At 39.5% G+C, this 15,170-nt stretch overlaps 1 protein-coding gene across 1 annotated transcript; it reads left to right on the top strand.

Moving 5' to 3' along the window:
* Nucleotides 1-11,455: 11,455 nt before the first annotated feature.
* Nucleotides 11,456-11,902, top strand: LOC141588143 (protein AGENET DOMAIN (AGD)-CONTAINING P1-like). Its single transcript, XM_074409597.1, has one exon. The coding sequence runs from the start codon at nt 11,456-11,458 to the stop codon at nt 11,900-11,902; it is 447 nt and encodes a 148-aa protein (XP_074265698.1).
* Nucleotides 11,903-15,170: the final 3,268 nt, after the last annotated feature.

The following is a 15,170-nucleotide window of genomic DNA, read 5'->3' as shown; positions in this document are numbered from 1 at the left end:
CCAAACGAGATTTACCGTCGTGACCCTCAACTCCAGATTTTTATCTGTCAAACAAACTTATTATTACCAAGCTCCACATTCCATAATGTTGAAGCCATTTTCACCCTGACCCAGATACGGAGTCCTCGAATGCTTTGCTACCAAGAATGGGACATACCCAATCTACCTTTAGGGTCCACTTTTTAGGGTGCTCACATGATAAGGAACATTTTTTTCACAAATTACACCTCTTCGATTCATGATCAAGGAGGAATTATCTCAAGTCAATTTCTCGAGTCACCAAACGGAGTTTACCGTCGTGACCCTCACACTTTAAGGTCCTAACAACTCGCTTAGGCACACATTCAGACGAGTCACCAAACGGAATTTACCGTCGTGACCCTCACACATTAAGGTCCTAACAACTTGCTTAGGCACACATTCAGAACTACGATCTGGTTTGATTTCACATCATGTGAATATGTAGGCAGTCCTTCAAGGACACAACCATACCCCTCAAAATCACTTTAAGGTCCTAACAACTCGCTTAGGCACACACATGCAGAACTACGATCTGGTTTGATTTCGCAAACACGCGAATACGTAAGCAGTCCTATTACAAGGGCACAACCACACCCCCCACACACATTATATTTTCACACCTTCAATTTGCAACCCATTGCACACACACTCAGAACTACGATCTGGTTTGATTTGGCAAACACGCGAATACGTAGGCAGTCCCCCAACAAGGACAGAACTGCACATCCCTTTCAAAAAAATTCCAATTTTCAACCCTAAAAAACCAAATTTAACTACGATCTGGTTTGATTTCGCACACACGCGAATACATAGGCAGTCTCCAACAGGGACACAACCGCACACCCATTTCAATCTCAACCATCAACATCAATCCTCAAAAGCAGCCCACCCAGCTGCAAAAATTAATCTTATACCTCTTTACTGGGGGCTTCTTTCTTAAGACGTCGCCCATTCCTTGTTTTATCAAATTCTTACTTTCTCACTCTGGGGGCTTCTCTTTCGAGATGCCACCCGTCCTTTATCCTCAAACATCTTTTGAGTCTCAACTACAGTCCAAAATTAAACCGCCCATAGCCTAGTGCTCGGTTCAACGATGACAAGGTCTTGGTTCCGCTCTCCGAATCATCATCCAGGGATCTGATGCCCATTGTCACCCTTTCTTGGCTAGGAGTTGCACTTACATGTGCAAAGTCTGTCAAAGTCACCCTTGCGTCGTGTCTGTACTGAGTTGGCATCACGTTCACGACTGCCCATTTATCAGTCTGTCAGTATGCGTCCGTGTGAGTCAATGCCACATTGGTCACGTGTCTCCAATCTGTCAAATCACGGATCTACCAGCAACAAATTCTAACTCTTAACCGCTTTTAAGCTTCACAATATTCAAAACTTCTATCTCCCTTCGCGTGAGATATTACATGCTAGTTTTTTATGTGCTAATTGCTCACATGCTTATGTGCTTACGTGCTTATATGCTTGCATGCCTACGTGCTTGTCTATGCGACTGCGGATTTGTGTGGTCAGTAACCATGCAGATAATCTTGAGAAGACAAACACACTCCAACTGGGTATTGGATTCTCCCCAGCAAATGCCGACCCGTCAAGTCAAAGGGCTTTAACCCCGTCGATTACATGGCATATGCTACCTCCCAACAAGTGGCAACTCATATCCCCGGTGAGTCCCGAGAAGTTTCTAACTCCCCAGCGAGTGCCGATTTTCAAATAGAAGTCACACAGATGATCTATCCCCACGGAGTTCATTTAGGACCCCATCAGGTTGGAGTTCGTTGCTCCCTGGCCGAACCGATCAACGTCAACTTGGTTGGAAATCATTACCGGACGATATCTAGAAGTAAGCCCGTTGTTCCAGGCTATTTCCCACAGTCGACCATTCGACCATCAACATGGCTAGCGAGCCTCTACGTACTTGCAACATGGCTGGCGAACCTCAAAACGTACCTTCAACATAGCTGGCGAGGCTTTGTCCGCAAAAAAGTTATAACTCGAGGACGTATCCCGAAGATGCCTCGGGCACGACTCCTCCACACAGCTGGCGAGCCTTTATCCACAAACAAGACACAACTCAAGGACATATCCCGAAGATGCCTCAGGTATGACTCCTTCTTATGGCTGGCGAGCCTTTATACGTAGTCTAACGGACTTTAAACGCCTCGAATCGGATGTCGACAGACTCTAATATATTCCCGACGGCAGGTCCATGACTCGAATCCCCGAGTCGCCTCGACGTCGCCTTTCCCGACGGGAGGTCCTTGGCTTAAACCTTTTTGAGTCGCCTCGACGTCGCAATGGTCTTCAGGTTGTAATATTCAATTGACCTGGAGATTATACTTTGACTTTCGCCCTGTCCAAGACTCAGTCAAAGTGAGGGCTCTGTAGATACCCAGTATCTGAACCTTCCAAAAACCACCCGAAGATGATCGGACTATAACGTGTTTTTGATATGCGTGCGTGGATTGGCTATGCATGAGACGGTTTAATGTATTACTCGGATATGAAAAATGATTTCAAAAGTTTTCTAACTTCATTTGCATTAAAATAACACTATTTAGAGTTAAAACCGTATTCGGACCCAAAACCGACTCAAAAACTCGCAACTCGAGTCAACCTGAGTCAACCCGAGTCAACCCAAATCCCGAATGTCAAAAATAATGCCATATTTATCATGTCATTTCCATTAAAATGACCCTAATTAGAGTCAAAACCGACACCGGGCCAAAACCGACTCGAAATTCAAATCCCGACTCACATGGGTCAAACCCGAGTCAAGCACACAAAATACCTACCCCAAATATCACCCAAGAGGAAGCTTACACGGCTAAGCAAACCTCAAAGACCACAAATCACAACCAACAAAACATTGGTTAGAACAAATGCAAAATCCAAATTTCTGAAAGGGACAATACATCCCCTTCAGTCACAAGGTAGCTCGCGCCTCTTTAGGCATGCCCTTGGCCAGCAAGCAAACCTAACCGACTTGCTACCATCCCTATTTCTCTATAAATACCCACCACCACACACCATAATACTCACGCGAGAGTCCGCCCCCTCCTTCTCCCTTAAACTTCTAGACCCGACTTCCTAAGTCACAAAATCGGCACGTGTTTACGACCTACCGATCGTAAACACAAGCCTTACACATTTTGTTTGGTACCGTCACCTTGCATTCGACCGACCCATTTGACAAACTCAATTCATCAATCAACATGTTTTAATTAACATATTTTCAACATATTTTCAAAACAAAATCCTTTTTTAAGGCACCTTTTTAAATTTCTTTGATCGTGAGTAGTCACAACGAGAAAACCGTCTCTAAAGTCGTCTACCGCACAAACATCAATACACGTAAGTTTGAGGGTATAAACAACTCATTTATTTCATGTCTTTACTATTTTCATAACTTTATAAGCATGAATGATGCATAACACGATTCAAACATAGGTTAGACGAGCCAAAACCGAGTTTTGGCCTGAGACAGAAGCCCCTTGCTATGCAAAGAGGCTCGCGCCTCAATGGGGTGTCCAGGTCAGACTCAAACGTGTTTGAGTTCGTCTTTCCTTCAACACTTTCTTTTATTTTTACTTCTTTTCTTTTACGGTATTTACCATTTCAAATGTTTCAAATCATTTTTATGACAAACATTTTGCCATAAATTATAATCACCCTTGGTTCCATATACCTTGACGGTTTAATCCATGACTCGGTGATATTAATTGGTTAATTACATTTTAAAGGAAATTCTTTTCTTTTATTTACCATTTTAATTCATTTTTATGATAAACATATTTTGACCATTACAAAAATCATCCTTGGTTCTTTATACCATGACGGTTTATTCCGTGATTCGATGATATTATTTGGTTAATTACATTTTAATGGGTATGTCAACACCCTTTTCTTTTATTTACCATTTTTCTCATTTGTTTACATTTGTAAATATATTAGTCATAATCATCCTTGGTTCTTTATACCATGTCGGTTTAATCCGAGTACGATGATTAACTTGACTAATTACAAATAAATGAACTTAACATAATTAGTTCAAATCAAACATTTTACATTTTTATTTGTAAACTACGCTTTTCAAACTTGCAAATCCGACAACGAATATTACTAACACAATAGTAATTATTCCGAGTCATGCAAATCATACTTGCAAATCATTAATCACGAAAAAAGGGTTTTAAACAACCTTTTTAACAACCAGGAGACGCCCCTTGGGTCGGCTCATGGCTCGCGCCCCAAGAGGCCGTCTGCTTTCTTATTTAAAAACCTGGGCAGAGCCCTTCTCTCGCCAATAGGCTCGCGCCTTAATAGGGCTGCCTGACACTGTTTTGCCTCGTTTTTGGTACTTGTCTAGGACGATCCCGATTACGGTTAACCCGAATACGTGACGGATCAGATTGACGAGTGTGTATTTTTTACACTATGTCAGTTGACACCCTTTCTCAAAACAACGGAATCGTGTTAAGCATCGTAATCTGAATTTGGTAAATGGATGTTTAATTTCCGTTCTCACATGCAAATCAATCTAAATCCAACTTCACATCTTGTACTTGATACTTGGATTAAATCAATCGACATATAAAGCTCTCACATGCTAGGTTAAACTTTTGGATGTGCATTCATGCATTTACCATTTTATTAACTCTTGCACTTAAACAACCACGATCGATCAGTAGAGGCCGCTAACGCGGGCGGGATTGGGTGTCCGATTAAAGGGCTTCCCAATACGTACCATCATCCCTTACTCAGAACCTTTGGATAGTGGATGGCCTTATCCAGGGCGTACGAGAGTCATTTTAGGCATAGAATGCTAAAAGGGGGACGAGTCCTCATCTTTAGTACCTATGTCAAACACTGCTTTGTGCTTCGTTTGACGGAGGTATAAAGTGGATTTCGAACGGGTTCCAGGCATCCCATAATTGCTTGGTGGCGATTCCGAACATCTCTAATCGTTTCGAGACCTTTACCGAGACGAAACCGACCGATCTAAAGCGATCTGGTCGAAAGCATATTTTTACGCCGCCGAGCGTGGCTTTCAAAAGACCGCTGCATGTCCACAGATTGGCTTGGCGTGCAGGTGGCCCGTGACCGCAGATCGGTAGGTGGCCCAAATCCACAGACCAGCCTGTGGCTCATGTCCACAATTTTCTTTATATTTTTCTATTCCTTCTCCTTAATTTTTAACCTTTTGTTTTTATTTTTATCTTCCACCAGCCACTGCCACCACCTACCGCCACCTACCGCCGTCGCTGCTGCCGGTACTGCTGCCGCCTTTCTCCTCCTTCCTTTTTGTAGATACCCAGCATATGTTGAATCCCCAACAAATACCCGATGATTATCGGACTATAACATGCTTAGGAATCTCTACGTTTAATCGACAGTTTGTATAACTATACTTCGGAAAACTCTAAACGATTTCGAAAACAAAACATTTTCAAAATTTTTCAAAAGTACCTAAAATCGACAATTTTTATGCACGACGACGGGGTCGCAATGACACTAACTAGAGTCAAACCGACACCGGACCAAAACCGACTCAAAATTCAAATCCTGACTCCAACAACGAGTCAAACCGAGTCAAACACAAAAAAAAACATCAGAAGCCTTCCATGCTAAATATACACGGTATACTTGATGGTCAAGTATAACAATCATGCCATCCAAAACCTAGGATAGAACAAATCATGATTCTAAATACGTGATAGTGACAAGACAACTCAAAGACCCGCGAAATGGCTCGCGCCTCTTCGATTAGCCCAGGCGGCCACGTCGCTCAAAACGCACACAACCACACAATCCTCTATAAATACCCCTCAAATGCCACCATTTGAAGGTACGCGAGTGTCCGCCCCCTCATTTCTCCCTTAAAATTCTAGACTCGACTTCTCAAGTCACAAATCGACACGTAGTTCTGACTTACCGATCGAAAATACGAGCCATAAACATTGTTTGGTACCGTCATCGTGCATTAAATCACTTGACCGACTATTTTGACCAACTACAGAATCACTAAACAAAACAACACTCTTTACATTGCTAAAACGGTTTTCAACCGAGTTTTCCGACTTAACAAGTTTTTACACTTCCGTCGATTTCTCGCCAACAACCTACATGTAAGTATGAGGGAGTAATTAATCCTCTTCTTTCATGTTCTTTTATCTGTTTTTATGACCTTAACATACTAAAACATGCATAAAATGGCCCAAAATACGGATCGAATGAGCCAAAATCGAGTTTTGACCTAAAATAGGATACCCTAGTCACAATTAGGTGGCTCGCGCCTATACTGGCTGTCCAAATCAGAACTCAAACGTGTTTGAGTTCATTCTTTCCATTCTCATTTCATTTTGCAATCGGTTTTTACCGTTTCAAATCATTTTTATGATAAATATTTTTAACCATAAATCATGTTCACTGATGTGACTCTTAATTGCGCACATTTAGTCCCCTAATTGAACCTATTTTGCATACTAATATAGCATTTCATGGCCATTTTATCCGTCAATTCCTTCCTATTTTGCTTTCCTAGTGCATTTTATATGTCTTATAGGAAAAGAGATAATGAGGCGGAATTCCCGTCTCCCGTGCATATTTGGAAGCTTGTTGACGATCTTGGATGAACTAGTATGAAGAGGAGGCAAGAATGATGACCAAAGATGTAGGAATAAAGAGTATATAGAAGGATCATAGGCTTAAAAGAAAGGATGACGAGAAGGAAGCCATTACAAGAAGAAATTGCTCGGAACCAAACCAATAGTTGCTTGTTTGTCTCTAAAAGTATGCTAGATGAAACGGCGTCAAAAAATCAAGTGGTCTAGGCTTTTGAATCACTCCAATAGGAGTCCGGATGAGGAAATGACGTCCGTTTTACAATCCGAGCTCAAATAGACAAACTGGCCACCAATCCGCCGTCTCGAGCTCAGATCCGAGCGCGCCAGACTCAGGCCGGGCGTCCCGGACTCAGGACGAGCGGATTGTTAGGCAGTCAAGAATGGAGAAGAACACTGTCCCAGGATCCCAGCGTCCCAAGCTCAAGACGAGCGTCCCAGACCAGGATCTGGGCGTCCCGATGCCCAGTCCGAGCGGATCCCCTCACAGGATACGCCGTGCTTCAAGCCAATCCGAGCGGATCTTGGTGGGAGTAGCAGCTTGATCCGCGCATTTCCCTCGGGACTTGCAAAGCTCTACTCAACACTTAGCATTGTTATTTACTAATCTACCCTTGCTTAACCTAATGATGTACCACTATATATACTCCATTTGTAATAATCAATTGAACCAAGTTCTCTTAGATTAGAGGAAGCATTCTTTAGATTAGACTAAGCGTTCATTAGGAGTAGATTAGAATAGATTAATCTCAATCATTCCACAAAATTACATATTAATCTTTCCTTAATCATTGTTCAAGTTTATTATTATTGGGTAATTGAAGATTATTGGGTTATTATTGGAGAATTGACAACTCTTCATCAATCAATTTAGTTTTCTTTTATTATTCTTTGCTTTATTATTTGTATAATCTCATATAGGTATAATCCCTTTTACTCTTGTTTAATTATTGTTAATCACATCATTTATTCATCATGTTTTGCTTTGTTAGTATGATTGACAACCTTATTAACATGTTAAACTTGATCATGAGTGAGTAGTCATTTAGCTATGATTAATGGGGAATTATGGGAAACAAACATGGGGATTGATCTATGATTAAGCTAATATGTTTTCATAATTAATTTGCTTGCTTGTTGTGATTTCAACTTATGCACATGTTATGTTTGATGAAATGCGAGCCTATGAATCCTTGCATTTTTTAATCCATCCCTTATCTCTTCAATGAGGCTTGGAAGATATAAACCAACTCGAGCCTCATTAGACCACGTATAGAGTTGAATAGGAAGGATTAAGTCGACTTGTAGGTGTTTTACACTCCAGAAGACTCGGCTCCGGAACCCAAACCTTCTTAGGGATTGTAAGATATACACTAACTCGATCCCATCACAACAATAAGTGCTTGCATCTAATTGAGAACATGTTTGTATGATCTACTCCCATGAATCCCCTATGAACCCATGATATCCTAGTACTTTTAGTCATTTGTTTATACCCTTCCTATTGTTGCTTGTTTACTTTCCATTGCTCTTATTAGATTAGAATCATCCACCCATTTAAATTGTGACAACCCTTAGCACAACTATAATTAGATTGAACAATTTGAGTACCCCCTTCCCGTGGATCGACCCTGACTTGCTTGCTATGCTAGTAGTTGGGTATAAATGTGTTTGATGGCGGACAACGACCCGCACCATCATTCACCCTTGGTTCCTTATACCATGACGGTTTAATCCGTATTTCAGTGATAATATTTGGTTAATTACATTTTAAAATGTATTTTAAAACCTTTTATTCATTTGTTTACATTTCCAAAATAACTAAATTAGTCATACATGCATAATCATCCTTAGTTCTACATACCATGTCGGTTTAACCCGAGTACGATGATAAACATTGACTAATTACAAAGCAATAAACTTAACACAACTAGTTCATAATAAACATTTTTTTCATCTTTTCTTACAAAACTATTCATGTCAAACTTGCAAGACCGAACCTGACATCGAATATTATCAACACAATGATGATTATTTAAGTCCCGTTCTTCACATTAGCACAAAAGTGGTCTAAACGACATTTTCAACAAAGACGGGTTCAAATACCCTTTTACAAATAACTTCATAAACATTTTCAACAACCAGGAGACACCCTTTTGGATCGTCTGCTGCCTCGCGCCTACACAGGCCCACTGATTTCCAGTTTTCAAACCTGGACAGGCCACTTTGCATCACCCTAAGGCTCACGCCTCAATAGGCTGCCTGATGTAAGTCCTGTTTCCTTTCCAGCACTTGTCTGGGACGATCCCGACTTCGGTTAACCCGAGTACAAGACGGATCAGATTGACAAGTCCACATTTTACTTTGTATTTGCAAAACGCTTTTCTAAGATAAATGGATCACGTTATGCACCATAAACCTAACTCGGTAAATGGATGTTTAATTTCCGTCTTGCATGAAAATCAACACTAAATTCAACTTGACATCAATTACATGATATTTGGATAAACAACCGACATAGTATTTACCCGTTTTATCAACTTTTGCATTCAACCAACCAAGATCGATCAGTAGAGGCCGCTACTGCGGGCGGGATTGGGTGTCCGATTAATAGGCTTCCCAATACGTACCTTTACCTCTTACTCAGAAACTTTGGATAGTGGACGACCTTATCCAGGGCGAACGAGAGTCATTCTAAAGATAGGATGCTAAAGAGGGACGACTCCTTATCTTTAGTACCTATGTCAAACAACTCTTTTTTGCCTTTTTTGACCTAGATATATAGTGGATTTGAACGATTTCCAAGCATTCCACAATTGCTTGGTGGCAACTCCGAACATCTCTAACATCGTTTTGAGACCCTTGCCGAGATTTAAATCGACCGATCTAAAACGATCCGGTCGAAAGCATTTAATACGCCACCGAGCGTGGATTTACGACTGTTGCACGTCCACAGATTGGCTTGGTGTGTAGGTGGCCCATGTCCACACTTTTCATTCTTTATTTTTAATTAGGTATTTTTTAATCTCTTTTTAATTAATATTTTATTAATTATGTTAATTGACCCTATGATAGAAGTCACTGTTGTAATTGATGTTGAAATTATTGTTGGTGTTCATGTTATTGTTGTTAGTTAGTTAGTTAGTAAAATATCGATCATGTTAGAATGTTGGTAAATTTTGTTAAAATGTTAATGTTGTTAAAAATTAGGATTAATGTAGTTAAAATGTTAATGTTTGTTAGAAATAAATGTAAAATGATGTGTTAGTTTGTAATTCACTTAAGTAGCGATTATTGTTGTTCTTGATGTCCATATTATTAGTTTTGTTCATATTGACCTAGTACCCGTTTAAAAATTACTCATTAGGAGTAAGTTTTTTAATAGTCCATGTTTTGGGACTGTCTTTGTACGTTTCAAGCCACTTAGATAGTAAACACGCATTCGTGATTTATTAATGGGAAAATAGTTCGGTGACAATTCCTTTAGTGTTCTCTGAATTCATATGTGGAGTGTTAATATTTATTCTACATTGTGTATTCTGAGAATAAAGGGGAATTGCTGCCGAATTTTTTCCTCATTGATAAATCACAAGTGCGTGTTTGCTAGTGACTTGAAGTGTATATTGACGAGTTTAGGTTGGACTGATAAGGACCCAATTCAAAGAAAGAAAGATTACTTGTTGACAATAGTTATATATTGGTGATAATGTTTATTGTGTATTATTCGTAGTTGTCATTGTTGTTAAGATATTATTTTTTTATGACATATATATACACAAATTTAAAGGTAGATCCATAATAAGATGAAAAGATTAGAGAGACAGTGGATCTATGAAAGATTAGATGGAAAAAATAAACCCAAACTTGAATTTGCAAAGGGGGTGAAAAAGTTTATTGAATTCGCGGAACAAAGTAGTGAGTATAAGAATTTAGGAGGTGAATTGAGGTGTCCATGTAAGAAATGCAAGAACTCAACTTTTAAAGGGAAGACAGTTGTTCAAATTCATCTTTGGTCGAATGGTTTTGCCGATAATTACTATGTATGGACGTATCATGGTGAGGAACTGCCTACTGAAGGAAGTACAAGTAGTATCGTAGTTAGTGACAATCCTTACAAGGAGCTCGTGGAAAATGCATTACGTGATAATATTGAACAAATATTAGAGGATCGACTATTTCCCGACGACCTTAGGGATGGAGAAGTGAATTATGAACCCCAAACCCGCAAGTTTCTTCCTTCTATAAAATGCTAGAAAAAGCCGAACAACAAGTGTATGAGTGAAGTAATATGAGTTTGTTGCAAGCGGCTGCTAGGTTGGTAGCACTCAAATGTGAGAACAACTTATCTCTTAGATGCGCGAATGGGTTTGTGTCGTTCATTGGTGACATTATTCCAAATAAAAATGAAATTTTGCACAATTTTAATATGATTAAGAAAGTACTTAAGGGACCCCATGAGAAGATCGATGCATGTCCTACTGGATGCATGCTTTTCTTGGAGGAAAATGCAAATCTTGAGGAATGTACAAAGTGTCATGCATCTCGGTATAAAAGTATAAAAAATTCAAGTGGGAGGCAAATTCCTTGTAAATCGTTAATTTTTTTCTCGCTTGCGGCAAGGTTACAACGATTATATGCAACCAAGCACATAGCAGGTGAGATGAGTTGGCACCATAGAAACTCCCGATTAAGAGAAAGGGGGACAATGGCACACCCAAGTGATGGAGAAGCGTGGAAAAATTTCGACAGAGAGCATCCAGAATTTACAAGTGAGCCTCGGAATGTTTGGCTAGGTTTGTGTACAGATGGATTTAGCTCTTATGGGCAATTTGGGAAGAATTACTCATGTTGGTGACATAGTTGAGCTATGCTTTCCTGAGTTGGGGTTTTTAGTTACCTACTTTGTTGCGTGCTTAATTTTTGAGGTTGAGGATGATGTTTTTTATGTTGAGTTTGAGGACTGGTTTAAACCTGATGGGCTACGGCTTCATAGGGAAGTTGTTGCCATTGAGAAAATACGGCCACACCCGCCGCATATCCAGAGCTCCAGATTTGATGGCGGTGATCTAGCGGAGGTGTACTTCGATGGTGGTTGGTGGCTTGGAAGAGTCTTGCACGTTTGTGCATTTCCTTTTTATAGTTACCATGTAGTGCTTATTGATACATTTGATGAAGTAGTTATTTGTGAACTTGCGCAAATGCGCCTACATCAGGTGTGGGAGGAAGAAAGATGGATTATTGTGATTGATTAAATGTAAAATCTAGATAGGTGTGCTGTTTTTTTTCCTTGTTGGCAAGTGTATGGTGTGGACAATGTTTGTATCAAGTCTATCCTTTATTTTCATTTGAATTACATAACATTGTGTTCTAGATTCAGTATGAGAAAGAGAACTTTCAAAGTGTCGTTTGGTTGAAGTTAATTTTAAAACTAATAGTTATAGGAAATAAATCCAGGTTTGTTTCGTGATTGTCACTCCGTACAACTTACCTCCTTGGTTATGCATGAAACGACAATTTATGTTATTATCTCTACTCATTCTAGGTCCTAAGAACCCTTAGACAAATTTGAAGGTCTACCTGCAACCGTTGATCAAAGAGTTGAAAGAACTTTGGGAAACCGGCGTGTACACCTACGATGTTTCTAAGAACTTCAATAATAATTTTTTTTAATTAAGGTTATCATTTGTGATACTAACACTCGTTTTTGAATTGAAATAGAATCATATGTAGTACGTCGATCCTAACTGTAACCCTAAGCCTGAGTGGCAGAGGGCGGTCACGAGGCGGATTACCTCCCTTGTTAATTCCGTCAAATATGCAAAGAAACACCCATCCCAGGATGGGTCCCCGCCACTTGGTGGGAGAAGTTGAAGAATAAGGAAGGATCAGATCCCGAATTTGAAACTTTCTAAAATAAATAGTGAAAATAGAAGGTCGGGTGGTAAAGACGGGAAAGCATTAGGCATCCACACTCTAGGTCGGAAGAGTTGCTCCGGTGCTTTCAAGAAGTTGATAAGTATTGTATTTATTATTTTCACAAATTTGTTAATATTAATGAGTGCCGAATATAACCAATTTATGTTTTTATGATACTTTCGGGTTGAGACGACCACACCCTTCAAGTTATTTGAGAAGACCAAGAAAAACAAGAGGGCGTGTGGGTTAATCCTCGAGCTGCTGAGATAGACGTAAGTTTTTCCTAATCGACTTAATGTTTATTTTTCTTAGAAAGAACGGTTATATTTATTGCATTTAATTTTTAAATATATATCATATCTTCCTTATTTGTTGTTTTTTCAGGTCGCTTACAAGGAACGATGAGTCGACCAATGCCCACTAGAGAGGCTCTTGACGAGTACCGGTCATACTACAACGCTGTCAAGGGCTTCGACAAGAAGTCGAGGCTTTTGGGACCGGTGATAAGGGGGCAAAATTGTGGTATGAACCTCCTTGTAACAGAGGTAGTCGCAGATCTTTCTCTTATGCATCTACCATGGCAACTCAATTTGCAAATGCAAATACTCAACTGAAAGAACAGTTGAGTAAAATGCAGCAAGACCGAGAAAGTGAGCGAGCCACATGAGAAGCTCTTGAACAATGAGTTCATAACACTCAAGAGCAAATGGTAGCCACTCAAGAGCAAATGGTAGCCACTCAAGAGCAAATGGCAGCCATACAAATGGCTTGGGCTAAGATGCAAGCATATCTTCCCCCGAAAGCTTGCTCAGATTTTCCTACTCCACATCATAGAGACGACTTTGCGGACGACGGGCATGGTGTTAAAGGTAGTGGTCCCATTACTCATATAGGTTAGTATTGTCTATGTTAGTATATATATATTAGTCCTTATCGTATGTTAGTCCCCTAAGCCTTTATATTAGGTTAGAAACTTATGACATTGGTGACGGAATTTTAGTTATGTATAAGACATGGCTTATTTTTTATCTTAGTAAGACTTTGTACGAATTTGACAAACTTTTCTATGTAATTAATTTTTTTTCCCAACCGTGTTTGGATGTCTTTAGTTCTTTCGTTGACTACTGTTGATTCCCGCTCTTGCAGTCGACTTGAAAATGGATTCCCGCTTCTTGGTCGACGATTGTATATTGTGTTTTGCAGGTTTTGGTTGTATATGTTCGATTTGAAACAATGCAAAAATGCATTGTGGCTGGGCATCAAGCTGCTCTTTCCAGCCCATGCTTTAATTAATCCTGACGAAACATCCGTCAGAACGTCAAACATCTGTTGACTTTTTTGACGGAAATATTTCCGTCAGTAATTTTACCTTAGTGACGGGAAATCCGTCAAGAATTATCAATTACTGACGGAAAATCCGTCAGAAAAGTTAACAATTTTTTGACTTTTCAGACGGATTTTCCGTCAGTAATTTCAAAAAAAAAATTGACTTTTAGTCAAACCTCCTGTGTGTATTACTGACGGATTTTTCGTTAGAAAAACATATTTCTGACGGAAAATCCGTCCGTAATGCGCATTGTTTGTTTGGCGGATTTTCCATCAGTTATCCGTCAGAATTAGATTTTCCTGATGGAAATTCAGTCAGGAACGCGTTTGTCATGACGATTTGTAGTGACGCTCATTACTGACAGAAAAACCGCCAGTATCCCGGTTTTCTGGCGGATTAAGGCTGTTATTGACGGATTTTGGCCGTCATTATCCCTTGTATTCTTTGTAGTGTCTATATGTCGCAACCTAAAGGTTTTGTTGTTAAGGGTCAAGAAAATAAAGTGTGTAAACTGAATAAAGCTTTATATGGCCTGAAACAAGCACCTAAACAGTGGTATGAGAAATTTAACAACAATTTGGTAAGTAATGGCTATGTGGTTACCAATTCTGATTCATATGTTTATTCCTAAGTGATAGAATCTGATTGTGCAGTTATGTGCATAATGTTGATGGCATGTTAATACTTGGTAACAATTTGTATGAAGTAATTAAAACCATATAATTTTTGCCATCAAAATTTGAGATGAAGGACTTAGGAGAAGCTGATGTAATCCTAGGATTTAAGGTGATTCGAAACTCTAAAGGAATTTCTCTAAGTCAAACTCATTATGTGGAAAAAGTGTGAAAAGGTTTAACTCCTTTGATTAAGTGCTTGCTAGAACACCCTACGATGCTAGTGAGCATTTATGTAAAAACTTGGGTAAGAGTGTATCCCAAGAAGAGTATGCTAAAATCCTAGGTAATGTGATATTTCTTATGAATTTATTCGACCAGATATTGAATATGCAGTTAGTAGAATGAGTCATTATACACATAACACTAGTAGTGAACATTGGAATGCTCTTCGTCGTTTACTAAAATACCTAAAAGGAATAGTTGATCTATGTTTACATTATAGTAAATTTCCTAATGTGTTAGAAGGATATTGTGATGCAAATTGGGTTTCAGGTAACGATGAGATCTGTTCTACTAGTGGTTAAGTCTTCACCATGGGTGGCAGTGTTATATCGTGGAAGTCTTCTAAACAGACGTGTATTGCACGCTCTACCATGGAAT

Source organism: Silene latifolia, chromosome 6 (assembly GCF_048544455.1).
Source record: "Silene latifolia isolate original U9 population chromosome 6, ASM4854445v1, whole genome shotgun sequence".
Classification (NCBI taxonomy): Eukaryota; Viridiplantae; Streptophyta; class Magnoliopsida; order Caryophyllales; family Caryophyllaceae; genus Silene; species Silene latifolia.
Note: the sequence above shows the minus strand (reverse complement) of the source record. Positions and strands in the feature narration are given on the sequence as shown.

Bases quoted from the DNA above. Each gene is read 5' to 3' on its own strand.
- LOC141588143 (XM_074409597.1), top strand. From the start codon at position 11,456: ATGGATTTAGCTCTTATGGGCAATTTGGGAAGAATTACTCATGTTGGT.